This window comes from Ascaphus truei, chromosome 21 (genome assembly GCF_040206685.1).
Source record: "Ascaphus truei isolate aAscTru1 chromosome 21, aAscTru1.hap1, whole genome shotgun sequence".
NCBI classification, from domain to species: Eukaryota; Metazoa; Chordata; class Amphibia; order Anura; family Ascaphidae; genus Ascaphus; species Ascaphus truei.
Genome location: NC_134503.1, coordinates 7,203,541 through 7,227,067, shown reverse-complemented (window position 1 = coordinate 7,227,067; position 23,527 = coordinate 7,203,541). Strand labels below are relative to the sequence as shown.

At 45.0% G+C, this 23,527-nt stretch overlaps 2 protein-coding genes and 1 long non-coding RNA gene across 13 annotated transcripts in view; 2 read left to right on the top strand and 1 right to left on the bottom strand.

Annotated features, from left to right (window-relative positions):
* Positions 1–7: 7 nt before the first annotated feature.
* Positions 8–9,156, top strand: MED22 (mediator complex subunit 22). 6 transcript variants are annotated; one of them, XM_075578803.1, is made up of 5 exons: positions 8–113; positions 2,761–2,906; positions 3,965–4,045; positions 4,797–5,005; positions 8,503–9,156. In XM_075578803.1, the coding sequence occupies exons 2-5, from the start codon at positions 2,784–2,786 to the stop codon at positions 8,690–8,692; spliced, it is 603 nt and encodes a 200-aa protein (XP_075434918.1). In that variant the 5' UTR covers positions 8–113; positions 2,761–2,783; the 3' UTR covers positions 8,693–9,156. The 6 variants fall into 6 exon arrangements, with proteins under 6 accessions (XP_075434918.1, XP_075434916.1, XP_075434914.1 ...); XM_075578801.1 differs by lacking the exon at positions 8–113 and adding an exon at positions 2,179–2,297; XM_075578799.1 differs by lacking the exon at positions 8–113 and adding an exon at positions 2,183–2,288.
* Positions 7,867–23,527, bottom strand: part of LOC142472078 (uncharacterized) — a 172,124-nt gene continuing 156,463 nt past the window's right edge. For 2 of the 4 annotated variants that reach the window (XR_012789588.1, XR_012789591.1), the window contains one exon: positions 10,813–12,325. This is a non-coding gene — a long non-coding RNA (uncharacterized LOC142472078). Of the gene's footprint in view, positions 8,899–9,123; positions 9,259–9,979; positions 10,201–10,812; positions 12,326–22,002; positions 22,144–23,527 lie in introns of those variants that run through there. The other 2 variants (XR_012789589.1, XR_012789590.1) reach the window with 2 other exon arrangements.
* On the top strand, positions 10,177–22,265 carry SURF6 (surfeit 6). 3 transcript variants are annotated; one of them, XM_075578796.1, is made up of 5 exons: positions 10,177–10,195; positions 11,145–11,242; positions 14,005–14,160; positions 17,805–17,887; positions 19,401–22,265. In XM_075578796.1, exons 2-5 carry the CDS (start codon positions 11,152–11,154, stop codon positions 20,085–20,087), a joined length of 1,017 nt encoding a protein of 338 aa, XP_075434911.1. In that variant the 5' UTR covers positions 10,177–10,195; positions 11,145–11,151; the 3' UTR covers positions 20,088–22,265. The 3 variants fall into 3 exon arrangements, with proteins under 3 accessions (XP_075434911.1, XP_075434910.1, XP_075434909.1); XM_075578795.1 differs by lacking the exon at positions 10,177–10,195 and adding an exon at positions 10,217–10,320; XM_075578794.1 differs by lacking the exon at positions 10,177–10,195 and adding an exon at positions 10,217–10,363.

Genomic DNA, 23,527 nt, shown 5'->3' with positions numbered 1-23,527 from the left:
GATTTCAGGGGCTGCGATTTAAAGGGACAGAGGCTGCAAACGTATCTGTGTTGGATTTATTTGTAACCCTTTCGCTGCCAAGGAGGCTAGGCCATGCATTGCAACGCAATCACGTGAGATGTGTTCCATGTGCAGCTTTGTGGAAGTGGGCTACCCTAAAAATGTAGCCAGTGACCCTTTATTTAAAACACAGGATTCTCACGCTAGTCCTCAGGAATCCCCCAACAGGTCAGGTTTTCAGGATATCCCTGCACGGGTTGCTCAATCAGTCCCTGCTTCAGCACAAGTGGCTCAATCAGAGGCTCAGCAACTGAGCCACCTGTGCTGAAGCTGCGATATCCTTACAACCTGACCTGTTGGGGGGTCTTAAAGCCTGGAGTTGAGAACCCCTGATTTAAAGCAAAGCATGATAATGGGGAGGTGGGGGAGGGTTGACCAAGGCCTTTTTATGCTGTCTGCAGTTATTCCTGACATGTCTGTTCTCTGCGGCGGGTGATCCGGGGTGTTTTGTGGCTTTATCCAGTGGTTGAAGTGGTCTAATGGTGGTATGCTTTACCCGCTGGAGAAACGTGCTGCTAACCCTATTCTCGAAAGATTGATACTATATTTATGGTTAGAAACGGAGACGGGTTTCCACAACCCCTAGTATGATCACAGGTCCACCTCTTGTTGTATCCATTAATGAGACGTCCATAGAGTGAGACACTAAATGTATGGGGTTTCAGGCTGGCGTGAAAGGGAAGTGAGTCTGACAGGGCACTTTTCACCGGACAATTTCATTTTCACCAGCACTTTCAGTGACCACTAACCAGAGCCACAGTTTGGTGGCAGTCTGTAGTGATACCTTCCATACCAGTCAACCCTCCCTAATCATGACTTAGATTCCATTATAGTTTTATAATTTCCAGCCTTGCTCCGTGTCACCTTGAGACAGCAGTCCAATCCTGGCTCTCGCGATGCCCTTTTAGGTAGAACTGCACGACTATTGTGTACCAGAATAAACTGGGAAACAAAAGCTACTGTACATAGAAACCTAATGATCACATGAAGTCAGGTTGCGATACTATTTTTGCTGCAAGACGTAGCCTTTTGCTACTTTCTGCCGCGTGACATACCCTCCAACTGCACCTATTTAGCAGGTACACAGCGAGATTTGGGCTTCTGTAAGATCAGCTGTACGGATTATTAGGCTGGGGCCATAGAGGGTTGAGCCGCGCTGACGCTGAGGCTCGCCTGCTGAAATCTGCACGATTTCATGCCCATGCAGGCGAGCCAGCGGGCGCGATCGGAGGCGGGGGGAGACTGAGGGAGGCGGGGCAGTGACGTCGCTGGGCCAATCGCCCGCGACGCACCGACGTCGACGTCACCGGCGCCGTGATGTTGACGCAGCACCGCGCTGATTGGATGTTTTCAGCCGACAGCGCGCTGAAAAACAGCTTGGCTGTTGGCTGAAAACTCCAGCGCCTCAGCACTCCTGTGGACGCTCGCGTGAGCCCCCTCTCAAGGCATCCTCATTGAGGATGCAGGGGCTCAGCGCGGAGCGTCCGCACGGCTCAGCGCGGCCTGTCCTTCTATGGACTCGGCCTTACATAGAACGTTTATTGTGTAGGGGTAAACTGCATAGTGATTGCTTGGAAGTACCTCCGTCCAGCACGACTAGAGGAACAACAGTGGTACCTATTTTGTATCAACAAAATATTGGAGGGTCTGTCAGTCAATGGAAGATATGGAGATCTTATTCATTTTCCTGCCATATCTTGCTGCAGAGTTTCGACGTCTTGGCCTGTATGTACCTACTACCTAATTTATCTAGTGATACTTTCAATGTGAGAGTGTGCCCTGTCCCTTTAGCTTTTCGCACCAGCCAAGGTATTAAATGCCTTTCTATTACAAAACAATGAGTGAAATCTTATTTTGCACTGAATATGTTACTTCAATCAATCAGGGAGAAAGCCGACATAATGCATTATTCCTCTAAATATCAGGAGGGAGACTAGCAATACCTGGTCAGCATCATTATAGCTAATACAGTATATGGTATTAGAACATCCTATCAGTAAGAAGCACTGTCACTTTAACAGTCTGCTGCATCAACGCAGCTTGAAACGGGCTTGACACCATCTGAAATGACTGATGTGTAAAGGCAGCCAATACAATGCCTGTATAGGAAAGCTAAGCCAATCACAGCGTACTGTGGGAGGGTCTGGGTAATAATCAAGTCTAAGTGACTGCTGCAGCACTGCTGTATGGGGAAGTGTTGCTGATGGTTGCAGTGCATGCTGTTTCAGGTGACTGTAGTATGTGCATATCACTGTATTTAAACTGGAGGTATGATTAGCAGCACATCAGTATAATATTACTGGGTATTACATAGATCTTCCTACCTATCAATTGCAGCATCAGAAAGAAGGTGCAGTAGCTTCATAGCAGCCTAACTTCCCAATTGCTGCATGGACAGCCTCCTTTGTTCTGCTAGTTTGAAAAGTTCTGTAATGCTCATGTATTTCTCATGTTTAATGTGGTTGAAAATCGAGTTTGTTTATTTACAGGCCCCCCTAACAATGCTTCACATTTATTTAAAAATAAAAAATAAAGTTAATTTTCTTTCTTTTCAAATCCTTTTACAAAAAAAAGTATTTTTTTTTCTGTGTAAATGTGTACTTGAAATAAAAGGTGTAGTGTTTATAATACTTCTGCAAATGTGATGGTTCCTTTTTGTCAAAATGGTAATTGTTTTTTTTGCTGTTGTTTTTTTAAAAGTATTTTAGCGTTACATTGAAAGGATGGCTCAGCAAAGGGTGCTGCCGCAGAGCAAGGAGACTCTCCTGCAGTCCTACAACAAAAGATTAAAGGATGATATTAAATCAGTCATGGATAACTTCACCGAGATCATCAAAACAGCCAGGGTTAGTGTCCCACTCCATTTCTCCGTCAGCAATACAGAAATACTACCCAATACCCGGTGCTTGGACTGTGTGTGCAGTATTCACTGTACTCACATTTTACTGTTTAATATACTTTCCAATACATTTACTGAAATAATTGCACATGGATATGCCACGAAAACAAGGCTAGAAATATGCATGAGGGGATTCACCCCTAAAATATCTGTAATGGCGGATCCCAGGCAGTGTAGCGGGTTCCTGGGCCTGTGTGGGGAATGTGTCCCAAACTGCTCCTTAGCATCTGTGCTACATTACATCAGGAGTTTCCAAAGTCGCTCCCCACAGTGCTTTGCATCCATAGTGGCAATGTATTGTGGGGCGTGACTTTGGAAGCTCTTGCAGTAACTGACTGCCCCCCATGAGGGGCAATTTGGGGCCTTTTCTTCTATATTGGTAGCTCTTCAGGAGCAGGCCCTCATTACCTTTTGCATCTGTTGGCGCTGGTTTGCCCTTATTCGATATGTCCTTCTGTTTATGTAATATACATATCTCTGCATCCCCATTGTACTGCGCTGAGGAATATGTTGGCGCTTTACAAATAAACGATAATAGTTAATGTTTGTGGTTCTCCTTCGTCACCCCCTCTTCCCCCCATGAGCTCAGGACACTATTCTGCTTGGGATCAGTCACACAGTTTTTTGTTAGCAATAATCTGATGACTAGGAAATAAGATTTATTAATTGCAGGTTACGTGGACAAATATTATGTAGCAGGGGGGTGCACAATGTGGAAAAAGGTTGGGAACAACTGAAAAGTTTAGGTCTGAATTTAGAAAAAGGGGATTCAAGTGTTTTTTCTCGTGTCCTTGCAATAATAATAATAATAATAATAGTTTGTTCTTGTATAGCGCTTTTTTTTTTTTTTTTTGGTGCCTGCGGCACAGGGAGATAAAGTGACTTGCCCAAGGACACAAGGAGCCGTCACCGGGAATTGCACTGCTTCATACTCTCAGTGCCAGTCAGTGTCTTTACTCACTGAGCCGCTCCTTCTCCAATATGAATTATTGATTCATTTTGCAGATTGAAGAAGAACATCAGGTTTCCCGCGCAACCCAAGGGGAGCAAGATAATTATGAGATGCACGTCAGGGCAGCTAATATTGTAAGTGGGGGAGCAGCAAGACTTCCTTGGAGAGTGGTTTACCCAAACGTCAACTTCTCTCTGCGACGGATTTGCGTATCTGTTGTGCATGCTGGGAATGTGCTTTTTATTGCTGCTAAGGGGCTCAGCAGCAGGGGGGGGGGGTGTTCAGAAACTTTGTCATTGATAATGCACGGATTATTGTTAGCAATCGTTTCATACCAGCACGCTTTGTTGGGGTGTAAGAAATATCATTATATGACTGCACAAGTTGCATTACTTTTGTTCCTGGCTGAAAAAATATATTTTCTCTGAAATGTTCTAAAGACAGCCAAATATTTGCAATATTAATTAATATGATGTGTAATATAGTGTTGACAGAATACACAGTATTTGTCATGGTGTAATGTCCATCAGGGGCGGCCAACTCCAGTCCTCAAGTGCCACCAACAGGCCAGGTATTAGGGGATATCCCTGCTTCAGCACAGGTGGCTGTTGTTGACTGAGCTACCTATGCTGAAGGAGGGATATCCTTAAAACCTGACCTGTTGGTGGCCCTTGAGCACTGGAGTTGGCCGCCCTGAAGCGTTTGCAACTTAACCTTCTGGTGCAGGAAGGTCCTTGTTCAAGGTCACTAGGAACAGGGCTGTCTCTGAACATGAGTTTCCTACTTCAGAGACCAGTCTTTGCCACTCATCCTTTTTGGAAGGGCCCATCTGTGAGAAGTCGCCCTATTCAGCTCTGGTTCTCCGGTTTCCCCGTGTGTTTGCAGGTCCGAGCCGGTGAGTCTCTTATGAAGCTGGTGTCCGATCTGAAGCAGTTTCTGATCCTGAACGACTTCCCCTCGGTGAACGAGGCGATCAACCAGCGCAACCAGCAGCTGCGAGGCCTGCAGGACGAATGCGACAAGAAGCTCATCGCCCTGCGGGACGAGATCGCTGTAGACCTGTATGAGCTGGAAGAGGAGTATTACTCCTCCAGGTATAAATAGGAACCCTCTGTACCTGTGTTCTCTGAACAAGGCGCACGCAGGGGGTGGGGGAGCTTGTGCCTTTATATCCTTACGTCCACATTCATTAAAGGGTGCGGAGCCTTAGCCTGCATTAACTTGGCACCCTTTAGTGAATCTGGGCCATGTGCCTTATTGGTGAGTAGCCACATAATCAGGAGATTGGGTAGTATGAATGGAATGGGTCACGGCACCTGATGGTTCCCATCACACTTTTGTAAAAATTGGCACCCAGTTGAACGATGTCCCACTTCAGTGGCCATCACTTTAACCACAACACACAGACTGCTTCCTGCTGCAGCGTATTTTGTTTGGCTATACAGCTGATTCTTGCTGGCCTCCCGATATATAAACCACTGAATCTACAGTGTAACCAAGCAACATTTACCCCAATGTGAACAGGCCCGTCTCGTTTAACCCATTAGCCACAAAGCCATTTACTTCATTGATATAACCTTTTATTAATGCGCAAATACTGTCAACAAGTGACTGTGAAACTGTGATAAATATAGTCCTATCTGTTTTATATAATGTGCTGCCATTTTTAATGCTCTCCATATTAGATGGGGGTTGGCTACAAGTGCACTGTACAATCCTAAGTAACATTTTGAGGCACCAGGGTATAACATTGTTTGTACAATAAACAGGAAGCGTCTGCACAGCAGAGTAGGTGTCCAAAGTATAACATTGTTTGCTCTGGGGTACTGATTGAGCCACCTATGCTGAAGCAGGGCTATCCTGCAAACCTGACCCGTTGGTGTCCCTTGATGACAGGAGATAGCCACCCCTGCTCTGGGGCATCCTAAACTACCCCAGGTCTTACACGCCAGTGCCTCAACCACACGGTTACTCCCATCTTTTGGAGATGAACAGCTGAGCCTGTCCCATGTTTTTTAATGCTCATTATCCTCACTGTGTCTTTTTTCCCTGGGAAAACATTGCTGAATTGTATCTGCAAAGGGTTTCTGTGTCTGACCTTGTAGTGTGCTGTATTTGTTACATTTGTGAGTCTGAGAGACACATGGATGCAGTTTTGCTGTCATTCCTGTACCGAGAAGGGTTTTTCCAACTCTCGCCCACCATAACTTTTTATAATCTCTTATACATTGCCCTGTCTCCTATCATTGTGCCTATTCCACATACTGCTAATTCTCTTTCTAGTGTGTGTGTTACATATCCATATATATATTTAAATAAAGGGATTTTTTTAAATTCAACTTCTGTTATCTCTGCTGCAGGGTTGAGCTCCGAGCAGCACAGGAGTCAAAACGATTCAAAATACCAAAATGGGTCATTTTCCATTTCCATTTGTAACAGAAATCAGTGAAGTTCATTATTTTTATCATGTTCTATTATTACAAAGGACATTCCCCCACTTTGGGTATCTAGTCAAAACACACAGTATGTTAACAAATCCTCAGTCTGTGCAGCAATATTTTAAAATGATGTCTAACAAAGTCACTTAAAGGCTTCTGACAGATTTTTTTTTTTTTTTACACATTTAAAGACTTGGAAAGTAAAATTATATATAAAAAAAAAACTTGTGGCTTTGAAGATTTCAACTTCATTTAAATGAATAAACCAAATCATATACTGTAACTGTACATCTGACACCAATGCAACAATACTCCATTGCCCTTTAGACAAGCCCTGGGGTAGAACTTTGGTATCTGTAATACACATTGTAGACCTTTTTCGTATATACGATAGTTGCGATACCAACCGGTAATGTCAAAATATATTTATAAACGCGCAAGCCCCATAGCGTAAAACGTATATTTAATATGGGGAAGGGGACAAGGGGTGGAAACAAGTACACTCACAAAGGTAAAAATCAATAGTGCGTATGTGAATAATATCATCACTACCAGTGGATCCCGCTCGGTAGCCCGAGTCATCCACAAGTTTGCTGTGAGTTAGACTAACTCAAGATCAGCGGTGGGAGTAGGCCGCAAAGCAGGAGTCCTCATATCCCGGTGTAGAGTTGGTATTCCATAGGATGTGGTTCATCCATTGAGAGCAGCATACTTCCCCACTCACCCGAGGAGTTTTATACCTTTACATCTACACTGATTTCATGGATTTATCAAGGGACTGGAACTATTGTTATTTGTATTTTTACTGTTATATGTTGAGTGCTGGTTTTGATAGCAACTATTATAGCAGCATTTTACCCTTTGAGTCAAACTCTTAAGAATTCTCCATATTATTTGGATATATATTTCTGTGAGTGGCGCTACTATATTTTCCTATATATATCATTTTTAATTGACGGGGCAGTGTCAGATTTCCCCTATGAAGTTTGTATATTCAATAAAACCAAACTATGCACTTATTTTTCCATTCAGCTTTTTGTTTCTAGCAAACGGCAGGGGCGTTTTTAACTGAAGCGATTGCTTATGTGCTTTCTTCCTTATTTGTTATATTTTACTCTTGACGCTGCCGTTCATGTCTGTGATTTTTTTATTTTAATGTTGCTGTGAAATCGGTTACATGACTTGCCTTATAAATCATAGTACAGTTTGTTTTCAAACGTAATAGCTGAAATATGAGGTTTTGCAAACAAAATAAACGAGGGCAAAGGTTTGGAGAAGGGGGGGAAAAACCCAGTAGCCCATATGCTATAAAATGCGTTGGGAAACTGTATGATGAAACTGCATCCGCACTGTCGCACTTTATAGAATAAAGGCCAATGGCCAGAGCGTCCGATCTGGTGGGAACTGCCATTTAAGACCATGGCGGTGCACATTCCCTACGTTTTTGACGGCAAGATCTTTTACCCCGACGCTACATTGATATTCGGGGTCTCCATAGGATTATGAAAAAAAAAAAATTTTCTTTCTCATGAGGCATAGAATTTCCCTGAGGCTCACACAGATTTGTTTTCTGTCCAAAGGGGACAACGCTGGGATTTGATCTGTTTGAAAGGCAGTGAAATGACCACAGTGAAATACCCTTCTCTTATTGGGTTGTCCAATATATCCCTTCATTCTGTGGACTGATAAAACTATGAAATGCAGTTAGAAAACACTCACATGCTCTTATTTAAATTAAAATGTCCCTTTTGGTCCATACCACATATTTTAATGGTGTTTTAATTTATTTAAGACCATACAAGTGCTTTCTAACTGGATTACGTATGTTAAGCTGGAACTTTTCACTGCACTGGATAGCACCCATGGCGGTATTGTATGCGAGGGCTCCTTCTATACACTCATGAAATGAGAATGGGTAGAATGGCTCTTTCATTGATCCACCCCATTTTCAAAAGCTTATCTTTTGACACTTTCTCTGGGGTTAAAACAGTTGATTTCCCTTGCCATTTTTCTTAACGCTTTGCTTCTGTCTTGCTTTTTTTTTTTTTTTTTTTTTTTTTTTGCTTTCCTCTCCCTTTCTTCAACTGGCCTGGATCCGCTCTCTCTGTTTTCCTGCTGCCCGTTGGGGTTTTTTGTGTGTGATGGGGCCACAGCTACAGTGTGTGTGACCCAAGCGATCTGCCTCTGTGTGAAGCTTATTGGACCAGGGACAGCACAGACGCGTCGCCGCAGGGTCTCTCCGCGCCACCGGTATCCGTGACTGAGACAAGCGCCATCGCAAGCCAGATCCATACACCACCTCATGTGAATGGCCACGGAGCAGGGCTGACAGAGCACACCTGAGCAGAGCAGCGATGAGATGCAACGTCCTTCCTCATGCCAAGTTACACATAAGTCAGTATTGCCCCTGTCGTAGTAGTTATTAAACAGATGAACTGAGCTCAGCACCATGGACATGGTTTACTCTTTCGCTGCGAAAGAGGCCTGGAAAGTTTCCCTCTGCCAGCAAAATCATGCTCAAGTTCCTGCAAGTGACAGCTGTTCTTACCCTACAAAAATAATACGGGGTGTTAAAAAAATAAATGATATAAGCTACAGTAGTCGAAACACTTGTATGAATTGCGACATCTTTAGATGACCGTATCATCTTGATATATGAAGTCCCGTATTAAAGTATTCTCAGCACATTCAGCATTACAATATTATTAGACAGCTGTTATTTTTCCCATAATGACATAGTGCTAGCCTCAATGTCCTGTTGGTGTTTCCTGTACCTGTTAGACTGAAATAAAGACCTTTGTTTTGAATTTCGTCTGTTCTCCGGAGCTGGAGAATTTTTTATATATTTTTTTCCATCCATGGTTTGGTACTACCGGTCAACACCGCAGTGGTGTCTCAAGTGCTTTTCCCTTGTAAAATAAAAGACGGAGAAGTGAATAACATGTTGCATTTAAAAGCTCACATTACTTATAGGGGGTGATCTCCAGAAGGTGACCCATTTGCACAGTTTCATGCTGTTTAATTGTTTCTGAAGGTTCTCTGATCCTAAAACAACTAAAATAATTTACATATCATTGCCCCGTGTTAATAAAACACGCATGATTTATCTATTATGAGATTGATATATATAAATCAATAAATCAGAGTTGCCACCTTCTGGTAAAGGCTAACCCGAAGGCTTTCTGCAATTCAATTTCATTTATATATTTAACAATATTGCCTTCGGTGGAGGCATCTCCTGAATGGTCCACGATGTCAAATGGCGCTGCGTTGCCATGAAAACGGGATGCCCTGAGGCACCGTGTTACTATGACAACGTGCCGTCGTAATGCAGGCTCACAATGTGCCGGTGTCATGGCAACGCGACACCATTTGACGCCGCGGAGTGACGGGGGCCATGCAGGGGGGGAGATGCCGCCGGAGAAGGTAAGAGCCGAGCCCCTGCACCCCAGGGTGCATCCCAGCCAGCTGTTTCTCCCGGAGATGCGTAGCTGAAATCTACTCTCCGGGTCGAATCCGGATTTATATTGAGAGATTATATATATATATATATATAATTATTATTTATTTTATATAATATATATATATATATATATATATACACACACACACACACACACACTCACTCACTCTCCTCTCGTGTGTATGTTCAATCAGTAGGGTGTCTGTGCCTCTAACCCCCTCTCAGGCCCAGTATGATGATGACAGGAGCTGCTTCACCTCACTATTGGCATGCGTCTTTAAGGGAAGTCCTCCAGCATCCCACAGCCCACCGCGACTCGGGTTCCTCCTGGCACCATAGAGCTCGAATGCGGTTTGCAGACCTCATCAATCAATCGCAGATAGGTAATCTGCAGCAGTGGTAAATGGAAACGGTGGACTTTAGGTGGAGGGTGGATGAGATCTGGGATGTGTTGCTCCAGGCTGGGAATCCACGTGTTGCCGGGAGCAGCCATGCATCAGGAAGACTGGTAACAGCTCAGCGTGCAGTAATATATAGATAGATCTATATAGGTATATGGTTATGTTATCTATAGATATAACACAATAAGACAGCAGCGGTTGTGCTTTGATTGCATGGAAGTAAAAACCCTAAACAAAGGCTAAAGCTTTAGGGACTGACTTATCCAATATAGCAGGCATACACCAGTTCCTTTGGGATTTTGAGTTATTTTAATTTATTACATTTTAAAGCTATTTTTTAAAACTCGTTCGTGTTGTTTATTTTTTGCTATTTGTATTCTCGATAAAAATATAAGACTGTTAATGCTATTCATTATTCTGTTATCTATATTTTTGAAATACTAAGTGTTTAGTGTTAGTGTTTAGTTAATTATAGTAGTGCATAATGTTTTGTACACTTTTAATGATGAGAAACATTACAAAAAAAAGATCAAAATGCAAGTTATTTCTAAAAAAAAAAAAAAAAGTTCAAATTGTATATAAAGAATAGAAATAGGGACCAATGAATACATCAGAGTACATAAGACTTACACACAGTGTAACATATTACATACCCTAATTCTACTATAACAGAACTAGATAAGATCTTATCATCAGGGATTGCACTTTGATTTTAAATTATTTTTACATTGCTGCAATTGGCTCTTATTTTACTATGAGAATGTTTTCCTTATAAGCACATTATAATAAGAGTTTTTCCTGTGTTAAATGTATCTATTTTCACCTATCACTCATCCACAGTGACCCCTGACAATGCCCTGGTAGATGTCTGGTGTCACTATGAAGTTGGATAGATACAAAGAAGTACATGACTGTATACTTGTCTTTTCAGGTGAATAATGGCTTCTTTGGCGAGCAAGGATTCTTACCTGCAAAGCCTGGGCAGGAAGGTGTGCGCACAGAATACAGAGCCTCGCAAAAGAAAAATAGGTGAGCACTGGGCAGTGGCTACATTGTGTGTGTGTGTGTGTGTGTGTGTGTGTGTGTGTGTGTGTGTGTGTGTGTGTGTGTGTGTGTGTGTGTGTGTGTGTGTGTGTGTGTGTGTGTGTGTGTGTGTGTGTGTAAAACGCCCACATATTCTACAGTGTGGTACAGATATTTGAGAATTACATAAACCATTACATACAAATATGTACAAACAGATACAAAAGGTAATGAGTGAACCTGCTTGTGAGACAGACAGAGGGGTGTAGCAATAACCCGGGGGCACGTGCCCTTGGGGGGCCTGCTCAGGGCTGCTGACAGGGGGGAGAGCTGGGACATTCGGCCCAGCAGTCTAGCGAACGAGCACAGAAATCAGTGGCCCCTTTTTTCTCCGGGCCCCTTAACAGCAACTTGCTAGCAGGCCCACCACACATGGCGGTGACTTAACTTAAGTCAGTGCTCACAACACAACATCAAAGCTGGATCGGGAGCTATGTCAACTAGGAGAAGGTTGCAGTGGTCAAGGCGGGACAGGGTGAGTCCGTGAATTAGGATTTCAGTTGCATCACGAGTGAGAAAAGGGCGAATCCTGGCAATATTTCATAGGTGTAGACAGGACTACATGAAGAATGAAGGCGAGATCAGATTTGAAGATGACTCCTCGGCAGAAAGTTTGAGGTGTTAAATAGTGGAGTAAGCGCTAAAACACCCAGCCAATATCCGGATATATATTAATGAATAAAATGCTAAAACCACTAAGAAAGATAACATTTAAAGGACATAAGAACCTCAGATTTTATATCATTATAAAGCATAAATATATAATACAACAAATATGATCCAAATACAAGTCCTGCAGCCACAGTGCAGATCAGGTGATTTCCTGGTCCCTCACAAGGCTTACCGAAAAGATTTATCTGGGCGTTTGGGCGCAAAGGGCTGTAATAAAAGAAAAAGAAGTGTATGTGGAAGAGAACACAGTTCTTGAAGTATTACAGCAGTTCTAATTGAGAGATACTTAGCTTAATAGTCTGTGTTGCTTGAATTTGAAGATTCCTTCAGCAGTCCTCAGGTGATTGGGAACTGCACCTTAGTGAAGGAATACATAAAACAACATAGCATAATAAGTTTTTAATAGTTTAAAAGAAAAAGATGGTTGCAAACTCACAAACAGCAAAGTTTTGTGCGCAGTCGAATTGTAAGCTTTCCAGCTGTACACCATTGGAGTCCTAGGTTCCTGCACTGGGTCTGCAGTGTGTTGCTTGTTCACTCTGGGGTTTGTGGGGTTTTCTTCTGGGGGATGTCCACTCCTCACGGTGTTGGTTTCCCTCGTTTGGCCTTTGTGTGCGTCACTGCCCTCCAGGCTCCCTTCTGGGTAGTGCGTTGAACCTTTTTGCTGAGCTCTGTTCGGTGTCTAGGATATTCCTGCGCTGTGTAGTTGAGTCTCTTCCGGGTATAGTGACGTCAGGACCCAACTACGGTTGCTTGGTTGGGACGAGCCTGGAGAGCAGTGACGCACACAAAGGGCAAACGAGGGAAACCAACACCGTGGGGAGCGGACGGCACCTGGGGGGGATTATTCGGGATTGATCCTGCTGCTCTCCTTTGCCTTTTGGGACAGAATGGGTTATACACTTGTTATACACTTGTTGCATCCTTTTTTGGAAATAACCCCTTCAGCCAGTAAGAGCTGTATCTAGGATCTCTCTGGGCTACACATTAGGCCGAGTCCATAGAAGGACAGGCCGCGCTGAGCCGTGCGGACGCTCCGCGCTGAGCCGTGCATCCTCAATGAGGATGCCTTGAGAGGGGGCTCACGCGAGTGTCCGCAGGCGTGCTGAGGCGCTGGATTTTGCAGCCGACAGCCAAGCTGTTTTTCAGAGCGCTGTCGACTGAAAACATCCAATCGGCGCGGAGCAGCGTCAACGTCACAGCGCCGTGACGTTGATTGGCCCAGCGACGTCACTGCCCCGCCTACCTCAGTCTCCCCCCGCCTCCCGATCGCGCCCGCTGGCTCGCCTGCATGGGCATGAAATCGCGCAGATTTCAGCAGGCGAGCCTCAGCGTCAGCGCGGCTCCGAACGTCTCACCCCTCTATGGCCCCAGCCTTAGAGAGGGTGGGATACAAGGAGCAGTTTAGTGGTGGGTGACACTCTCTGAGGCAAGGAGGAATCTGGTGTCAGTTGTGCAGGTCACGTTACCTGGGGAACAGACACCAAATCTGAGGTCGGAAACCCTGTGGGGGGGAGAGGGACGACTGATAGTGAGAATCTGGGAAATGTGGAGTTAAATGCATCAATAATGTCCATGTCGAGCAGCAGTGCTCAAACTGGGGAGCGTGCCCCCCAATGGAGGCAAGAGATTTGTCTGGGGTGGCGGGGGGGGATGGCACGAGTGGTTGCAGAGGTCCCGCGCTCTTCCCCAAGGCATTTGAATTAATGCTGTGGGACAGCCTGAGGCCTCTGCAACCTTTACTTAACGGGGTTCAGCGGGCAGGTGGGGGCGCACAGCATAAAAAGTTTGCGCGCCCCTGATGTAGAGCAGTATAGCCTAGTTTGTCAACCCCATATAAAATATATTCCTCTTATTCGTATATTGTACAGCAGGAGTGCTCAACTCCAGTCCTTAAGCCGACTCTCCTCCTCCCTTCCCCCAACAGGTCAGGTTTTCAGGATGTGCCTGACCTGTTGGGGGAGGTTTGAAGACTGCAGTTGCGCACCCCTGTTGTCAAGTGCTCTCAGGTGGTCATTTCTGCTATTGTTCCCTAGTTTTTATAAACAGAGATGGGTCGGATGAGTCCAGCCAACCCAAGAAGAAGAAGAAGAAGAGACCTAGAAAGGGTGCAGGGAAGTCCAAACCGGATACAGCGGTGCGGGGCGGTCCTCCGAAACCAGGTGTGAGGCCGCAGCAAGCACAGAGTACAGGTGAGACAGTGCAGCAGCGCGCGGGGTGGTCCTCCGAAACCAGGTGTGAGGCCGCAGCAAGCACAGAGTACAGGTGAGACAGTGCAGCAGCGCGCGGGGCGGTCCTCCGAAACCAGGTGTGAGGCCGCAGCAAGCACAGAGTACAGGTGAGACAGTGCAGCAGCGCGCGGGGTGGTCCTCCGAAACCAGGTGTGAGGCCGCAGCAAGCACAGAGTACAGGTGAGACAGTGCAGCAGCGCGCGGGGCGGTCCTCCGAAACCAGGTGTGAGGCCGCAGCAAGCACAGAGTACAGGTGAGACAGTGCAGCAGCGCGCGGGGGAGGTAGGACAGGGTATCACGTACAGAAACCGTGAGCTCTAAGTGGGTACATACCAGGGGCACCCACCCGCTCTTTAAACCTGGCACCCCTAGCACCCCCAGAGGGACCACAATGAGCCCGGTGACGACAAGGGAAGGACTGATGATGATAAAAACATTGGCAAAAATTCTACATGTATAATTATGGTTTAATCATTGTGAAAGCCAGGGGGTTGTCATTTACACCAGTAACCCTGTATGGGAGGCAATAGTCTGTCTTCTTCACCCTGATGACTAGGTGATCTCATGCATGCACACCCCTGCATGTCAAATGACCATTTTGTTAGATTTTTTTTTTTTTTTTTTAAAGGCATCAACAATTTAGTTTTCAGCTATTAAAAATACTGTTACCATTAGTTCAGTTTGGTCCTGTGTGGCTGCACCGTGGCATTTAATTATATTTTATTTACTCATTATCACAAACGGTGCACGTGGTATGTATATGTGACATGGGTTAATACACACCGCTAGCTGACCCACTTTTCACCCCCGCAGGGTCCCTCAAATAAGTTCTATATCCCCTCAAGCCATCACAATCTATATCTTAAATCGCTGCCACCACCAAAAATGAATATATAAATATGTATGTGTCAAGATGTACTTTGCAGGGTTTTTGGTCCCTGTTTCCCAAGAAAAATATTTAGTTAGTGCACAAAAATCTATTGTAGCAAAAAATGTGTCTGAAAATGAAATAACTTTCTTTAAAGAGTGTAAAGTTCAATTGGAGCCCAAAGCAATACTTATTACATTTTTAGATTTAATATACAAAAGTAGTACAGTGCTTGGGTTACAGAAACAGATTACAAAAACACAGTACAATATATGCAGATAGTATTTCATAAAAAGGGTGAAAGCAAGATTCCTATATGTTACCAAATAACAAGATCAGATTGCTCCAAGAGTTTGTTGAGATTGGAATATGAGAATTCACGTGTTTTTATTGATATCAGACACTCCTCTGAATTCCAACTTAATTTCCCAATTGCATGTTTTTTAGCCTAAAATCCTTCTGCATTGAGCACAGTTCTTGGCGTGTCCTTAATTTCTCGCTATACACCTGCCCGACTTGCGTTCTGCTCAAGGATGTCTTCTGTCTACCACTTTTTCTATGTAAAGCCCTCTCCCGCCTAAAACCTCTCTCACTCACTGCCCCACAGCTCTGGAATGCCCTTCCCCTCAAAATCCGACTGGCACTCTCTCTCTCCACCTTTAAGTCCCATCTTAAACACACCTCTGGAATGAAGCATATGGGTAGCTCCACTGGCTGATACTATACACCTCGTACATCGACCATGCCCCCTTGCAGACGCACTAACCAGAGCACCCTCCTACTGTCTCTGTACGTTCTTCCTACTTACCACGTAGATTGTAAGCTCTTTTTCCTAATGTTACTTTCATGTCTGAAGCACTTATTCCAATTATGTGTTGTATTATGTCCTGTGTATTACTGCTGTGATGCGCTGTGTACATAGATGGTGCGAAATACACACACACACTATGTGTGAAAAACAGGAATCAGAGTCATTAAATGTCTCTCTTGCATTACTTTGGTTGCATTGCTTTTTGGTGTGCACAGCCCCTCTTTGCTTACTTTTAAATCAAATTAAATACAGCAACCAGTCTGGTTTTACACTTCCTATGGACAACAAGCAAACTGCAGTATATAACAATGCTGAGTATTGCTGGAAATAACTGCATCCTCTGTAGTCGTCCACTTCTAGTATAACACTTTCTTCACATGCCATTAACTCTGCTTGGAGAATTAAGCCCAAATGTCGTGTTCAGCCATATAAATCACTACCGATCCCAATGATCTAACCTAGAGTGAGACCCCCTTTCTCCTTCCTTATATGCAGTGATAAGGAAACGGCTTGCGCTCCGTATTTCCAAAAAGTTATAAGGCGGTGCGTCGGGGACCATTCAGGAATGTGTTTCTTATTTTATCCTGCGAACGTTTGTTCATCGGCAGCTGTTCCCTTTGAACGTCTTGCTCCTTTATCACTCAAGTAGTGATCCCCTTTAGTGTTGTACCGGGACCTACGTTTTCTGAAAACCGGGTAACGTGTACCCGGGCAAAATGAATCTAATGAATTTTACCCGGCCATTTACCCGGACGCATTTACCTGCAGTCTTCTTTGCCTTCCATCGCTGGCTACAGGTAAGTGATGTATTATTTTCCGCTACTCTGACATTACCCGGCGGCGATTCTTACCCGGTGCCGGGCTTGGCCCCCTGCTGCCGGGTAAGGGTGGCTGAAGAAGCGCCGGGTAATTACCCGGTGCTTGGTACATCACTAGTCCACTTTATTGCGTTGCAGTCCGAAGTGGCAATGATCTGTTACCGTCACCAGGTGGCGCTCCTAACATTACAGCTCGCAAGTACCCAAACCCAGAGGGCTGAAAGCAATGAAAGAGAACCATGTGCTCAATCAAAACCGCCGTCCCAGTCTCGTAAACCTTCAGCTTTCAAAGTGTCCTGATGTGTTTTAACTTGTCTGAGTAAAACATACTAACGACAGAAAAAGATCTCGCTCGGCCTCTTTGTACTCGGTTTTTATTATACATGGTAGGTGCATACAGGTATAAATTGAGGTGTAAATCGAAATAACGACTAGATCCAAGTAGGGGGATTTTTATTCGCAGTGGGGGGCCTGCTTAAAATACATCTTGCTTAAATCAAAATCTAATCATTAAAAGAACTATTGTACAACTGAGGTCTGTAGCAGCCTGGGTTATTATAATTGTGAAGGTTGTTTCATCTTTTCCATTAGGTGTGATTAGGCTCGCGCCTGGGGGTGGTAAATTTCCCTTTCTCCCACCATCGGATTGTGCAAAACACTTTACAACAGGGGTGACCAACTCCAGTCCTCGGGGGCCACCAACAGGTCAGGTTTTCAGGATATCCCTGCTTCAGCACAGGTGGTTCAATCAGTCCCTGCTTCAGCATGGGAGGCTCAGTCTTTGACTGAGCCACTGATTGAGACGACTGTGCTGAAGCACAGATATCCCGAAAACCTGACCTGTTGGTAGCCCATGAGGACTGGAGTTGGCAACACATGTTAAAACTTTAAAACATAAAAAAACTATTTTGAGTTCAAGGGTCCATTACCTTTAGAATGAAGAGCAGGGGACGGCCAACTCCAGTCCTCAAGTCCAATGACGGCCACATTTTGCTGAAGCAGGGGTATCCTGAGAACCTGTCCTGTTGGTGGCCCTTGAGGACTGGCATTGGCCACCCCTGGTATAGATTAAATTGTCCCGTATTTGACATTGCATTTTTCCAAACAGGCGAAGGACCAACAGTTTCCTTCTCAACCGTGGACGTCCTGCGGAAAAGACTGCACGAGAAGATGCAGGAATCCCGTGGCCAGGTTAGGACGCCCCTCTCCTCCTTAACCCCTTCACTGCCAGGGGGGCCGGGAATCCATTGCTAAACAGTAAAGAGGTTAATGGCGCGCTCTGCCATGTGTAGCTGCTGATCCCTAACACATACACATTAACACACCGATACAGACAGCAGGAACACACATGCCCTTGTGTTATATATGCTACACGCACACACAAAGATACCCACAGACACACACGTCTGTTTGTAAAGGGATACTTTGCTGAAGGTGTGTGTGTGTGTGTGTGTGTGTGTGTGTGTGTGTGTGTGTGTGTGTGTGCTTTGTGGTCCAGGCTGCTAGGAGCCCATTGCAATGCAGGGCGTGGGCATAGCTCTCTGTGCACCTTTTAAAACACGGAGCAAACAAGGTTAATAGTCATGCCCCGACCTGGCCAGAAGCCGATCTTTAACGTACGCGGAAAGACCCATTACTGCTATAAAGTTGGCGCCAGTCTCTCTTGTTAACATTAAACAAAGGAGGATTTCCAAACTTTTACAAAATAAAATAATATTTTGTTTGGCTTCTTTAAAAAGGCTTCAAAAACCACGTTTTACAGCAACTGCCATATCTCTGCCAATAGTTTAATTTGGTTCCTCTCCAGGCTGCACCTTTTAACGTTTCAGTCTAATGGAGAATGTATTAACTTATTCCAACGCTGGTTTATTAATTAATTTTTAAATCATCTTTCAGGAGATGTGAGAATGTGAAATATTAAGTGTCCGGCAGGTTAAACGGGAGTTCCCCCTCCAAGCCCCATGGTAACATCAGTAGCTAAAGATTAAGGAAATCATTATTTTTAACAAACGCACACAACCCCTGTAAGCTCAGATCCCACCGCACCATATATATTGTGTCAAAAAGAGTGTTCCTGTGATTGTGGCGTCATGTATACAACAAAAGACTATTGGCCTCAGTGCTACATACAGTAGGACCAATTATATAGTTACATACATATATCTTCTCATAAGCAAGGGGCATTTAGTTCAGTTCTTTGGCCAAAGTATTTAATCCTACAGCCACGTCACGGTACGGCCCATCTGTAGGTCCTAACACTGCTGCACCTGCAAAAAGCTCTCATACCCTCTCTAATAATGCAGGGAGAGCGGTCTTAATAGACTGGTCATTAACGTGTGCTTAGCAAGAGCTGATATTAAAAGGTGGTATGGGCGACCTTGAAACCAGGAAGCAGGGGTTGCTAACCTCAAGTTGATTGCCAATTGATGTTTACAAACACACGCAGCCCCTGTAATTTCAGAACCCAAACTTATGAGACAATAAACATAAGTATGCAACTATATAATTTGGCACGTTGGATGTAGCACTGAGGCTTTTTGTCTTTTGTTCTAATTATTTATAATACAATTGTGTTGCTCAAGGGGGAAAGATACTGACATGCTTACTGGGGGAATTGCTACTTTGATGCATGATATAATAATACTGCTTCTCACCTTGGTGTCCATCACTTCTACTCTTCTTTTTTTTATCTTTCCACCTGTAGGTTTCCACCAAGGGTCTTTCCCCCGAGGAGGCTGAGAAGAGACGGCAGCGCAGGAAGCAGGAGCGCGAGCGGAAGAAGAGGAAACGGAAGGATATAAAGATGAAGGCGACACAGACGGAAGAAGCGAGAGGAGCCCCGGAGATTGAGCAGACCCCTGAAGCCAACGGTAGGCAGAAAGAGAAGGACCAAGAGCCAATGGTCTTCAACAAGGTGGAGGTTCATGATGAGCCACCCAATAAAGTCACAAGGAAAAAGGAGAAGAAAGAGAAGGTGAAAGGGAATATAACTCCACTGACCGGCAAGAACTATAAACAGCTACTGAGCCGCCTGGAGTCCAGGAATAACAAGCTGGAGGCGCTTCGGGCTAAGGACCAGGCCAAAGCCAATGAGATGGAAACCAAGATTAAGTGGACCAACCTCCTGTACAAGGCAGAAGGGGTGAAGATCAAGGACGACGAGGGGATGCTGAAGGTGGCCCTGAAACGCAAGGAGAAGAAGCGGGATCAGAGGAAGAAGCGCTGGGACAAGCGCACGGAGCAGGTGACCGATCGGATGCAGCAGAGGCAGGACAAGCGGAGCCGCAACATCCTGAAGAAGAAGACGGCCAAGAAGGACAAGAAGAAGGATAAAGCACGGAAGAAAGGGCGGGTCCTCCCCGAGGACCTGGCCAAAGCTAAACTTAAATGACCTGTTTCCAGGGAGGTTTTATATGAAGCGACTTTGTCCCATATAAATAAGAGACCTGTGGGCATTTAATGACCTGCTAGATATCGCGAAACCTTGTGTTGTCTAAATGGAGGATGGACTAGACCAAGGTTTGCCAACTGCAGTCTTCAAGAGCCACCAACAGGTCAGGTTTTCAGGGTATCCCGACTTCCGCACAAGTGGCTGTCAGAGACTGAGCCACTGATTTGAGCCACCTGTGCTGAAGCAGGGATATCCCGAAATCCTGATCTGCTGGTGGCCCTTAAGGCCTGGAGTTGGCCTCCCCTGGGCTAGAAGATGCAGGAAACGGTGCTGTTTTAACTCTGCTAAAAATAAATCCCACCAAGTAATATGGGGGGCTCCTATGCTTTGCTTCATATTAAAAAAAGCAATCCCCCTTCCAGAAGCCTACATGAATTCAATTTATATACGCTAATGTTAGTATTGTGGTCCTGAGTGTGTCCTGCTAAGCTGTTCTTGTGTGTTAAATCACTGTAGCATCTGAGATTACCAGACTGGACTGTGCGCTGGGGAGAGATCCATTTGAACCTGCCAGACACTTATAACCTAGCAAACAAGGGTAAGCATTAGAGACAAGCTCTGTATCTGTGCTCGGAGAAATACTTCAAAGGTTTGTAACAGACAGTACAGTAAGTGAGTAATAATGTCCAAGCCACATAATAACATGTCTTCACACAGATGAGGGCTTGCTTGTGAGGGTAGTCTTATAATGCTCCCGAGAGGACCTCTCACAGCGCAATGTATATATGGTGATGTCCAATCTTCAGTAAAGTCATGCATCTTTTAAACTGTTGATCCAGCCACCGTCAGATTTTTCTGCCTCACTCCACAGGCACTGCCTGCACGCCCTCTCTATCGACACAGCTCTACCTCCCAAACAAAGCCAGAAAAGATCTCTTAAGTCACGGTCCGCCCTGATTGGCACTTTTTTGTTGCGCTTTCAAAATCAGTTTTTCTTTCTAAAATCTGGTGCTTTTGTTCAGGCGATACAAGCATTTCACATATTAAGCGTTTGGGCGGTTTAAAGTGAAGCTCTCCCCAGAGCCCAGTGCAGTGTGAAGGTTACAGCGGCAACCTCAGAAGCTAGAAATTAAGAAAATCATGATTATTAATAGTAGAAAAATTATTTTAAAAAAACCAAATAAGCAATGTTTTAAAGGGCCGGCCATGCTGGGGGCTGGATACTAACATTACAGGGGTTAAAATCATGCAGGCTTCTGGGGGGATTGCTGCTTTAAAGTAAGTTAAATAGAAGGCCAAACATGGTGATCAGCGCAGCTTGCTGCTTGTCCCACACTTACCCCCCACTCCAACACGAGGGGCTTTAAATCTGCCTCCGCTGGCTGGATCAGCTCATCTGCAGATCAGCTGAAATAAGTTTATATTTTTTAAATAAAAATTCCCTCCACCCCCCACCTTTCCCCCCCCACTTCTACTCTACCCCCCCTCTACTCTTCATTCTCCCCCCCCCCCCCTGATGAGGAGGGGGGAGTCTTCCCTCCCACTTTTATCTGGGGGTTGGGTGTGCTTATTTATTCTTTTGGAAACACACGCAAATGCTAAATCTATTTTATTTTTTATGTTGGGGAAGTGAGGGGTCCACTAGTTTTTATATGGAGGAACCTGTGTATTATTGACTTGGTATTTCTACATTTGTGGGAGAAGAGAAATGTGGTTTCCTGATGTGTCAATCAAAAACATGGTACATATACAATGCAGCTTTCTATTTTACAAGATCCCCACAAATATGGAAATCGACCTTGATTTGACATTGGCTGCCTTCTGTCAATTCAGGCTACACCCATATTTGTAAGGACAAAACCGCTTGGCGTGGGGTCTGAAACCGCACCCTCGCCCTGGCGTAGAAACATCTCACCGGTTTCCTTTGAAACGTTTGTCCCTTTCTACAACAGATACAATCAGCAGTCCCCTTTTATAGGACGGCTCAGTGGCCCATCCCAGGATTACTCTTTCTTTCAGAAAATAGGCGCTGTATCGACGTCCGACTCTTTAATTACTGTAATTACACAAGAAAATAGCAGTGTTTCAAAATCCCGTCTTGTACTACTTACCCTTTTTTTTCATGTAAAAACATGAACTGGTCAAATAGAAAATGTAATAAATGTTTCATTTTTGAAAGGTGAACAAAATGTCATATTTGGGGTGTGATGGTAGGATTTGGAAAGTCATATTACACACTGCATTGTAAAGTTTAAAAAAAAATATTTTTGGGGGCGGGTACACTAAATGGAGTTGAGGTCTCATGATTGGTGTTTCGGTCCCGTGTGCATCTTCAGTTTCAAATGCAACTTTTGATACACTGTATGGCTTGCGAGGGTACATACACCACACAACTGGCACAGAATTCAGCGGATAAAAATCCTTTTACGGGAAGCATGACCAATGGCTACATTCCTGGTGGTACCTTCAGAAAATATATACTTTTCAAGGTGGTATTTTTGTGTTAGAGCAGGGGGACTCAACTTCAGTCCTCAACCCACCCCCTCCCCCACAACAGGTTAGGTTTTCAGGATATCACTGCTTCAGCACAGGTGGCTCAGTCCCTGCTTCAGCACAAGGTGCTCAATCAGCAATGATATTGCTCCTCTTATCCGCCATGTCATAAGTGTAATACAAAGTAACCTAATCAGAGGTGGATTTCAAGATCCGCCACCCCATGTCGCTTAGGCTGCGGCCCCACTGCACGCGCGCCTGCGAGGCTGGCGGCGCGTGCAGCCGAATTTCTCGGTCTGCAGAGAGCTGCGGGGGTCGGGAGTCATGACGGGGGCGCGGCCGTGATGTCACCCGGCAGGTTTGCCCTCATTGGCTGAACCGCTGGAGGCGTGGCATAGCGCTCCGTCGCGACTCCTGATCTCAATTTTCTTGAGACCAGGAGTTTGTCGGCGCAGCGTGGCGGCCGCCCCATCGCAGCGGGCCCGGCCCCATTGTGGGGCGGCTCTTGTCCCTGCAGCGTCCGCCACAGCGGGGACCTGGCCTTACATATGGCGGCCGCATCCTTGCTGCCGCGCTCCTTCCAAATCGCATCATCAACACAAGCCTGGCAGGTTCCACATTTATAGCCACCTTCCATTTTGACTTGAAGCCAACTTTCCTTAGATTGAAGAATTGTACCTCGTCTAAGGATATTACAAACGCGTACATTTTGTAAAGTACCCGCCTCTAATAGCGATCTATTTGGCAAATTGCTATCACCCTAGCTGGGTAAAAAATATAGCTTATGGACAGTTTCCACCTCAAAAGGAATTGGTCTAGCTGCATTGATTTTGAAGGAAAAAGCCAAAGATTTAGAAAAGGACTTTATGTCGGGATTTGAGCAACAATAGAGCCCTTCATAGCATTTAAACGCTTGATAGAGAGCGCCCCGTCAAGATTGATCTGAG

What these genes read in the sequence shown, in the direction of transcription:
- MED22 (XM_075578803.1), top strand. Translation starts at nt 2,784, where the DNA reads ATGGCTCAGCAAAGGGTGCTGCCGCAGAGCAAGGAGACTCTCCTGCAG. An exon ending in ACGTCAGGGCAGCTAATATT is followed by an intron (nt 4,046 to 4,796) that starts GTAAGTGGGGGA and finishes GTGTGTTTGCAG; the next exon opens with GTCCGAGCCGGTGAGTCTCT. An exon ending in GAGGAGTATTACTCCTCCAG is followed by an intron (nt 5,006 to 8,502) that starts GTATAAATAGGA and finishes ATGGGGCCACAG; the next exon opens with CTACAGTGTGTGTGACCCAA.
- SURF6 (XM_075578796.1), top strand. Translation starts at nt 11,152, where the DNA reads ATGGCTTCTTTGGCGAGCAAGGATTCTTACCTGCAAAGCCTGGGCAGG. An exon ending in GCAGCAAGCACAGAGTACAG is followed by an intron (nt 14,161 to 17,804) that starts GTGAGACAGTGC and finishes TTTTCCAAACAG; the next exon opens with GCGAAGGACCAACAGTTTCC. An exon ending in TGCAGGAATCCCGTGGCCAG is followed by an intron (nt 17,888 to 19,400) that starts GTTAGGACGCCC and finishes TTCCACCTGTAG; the next exon opens with GTTTCCACCAAGGGTCTTTC.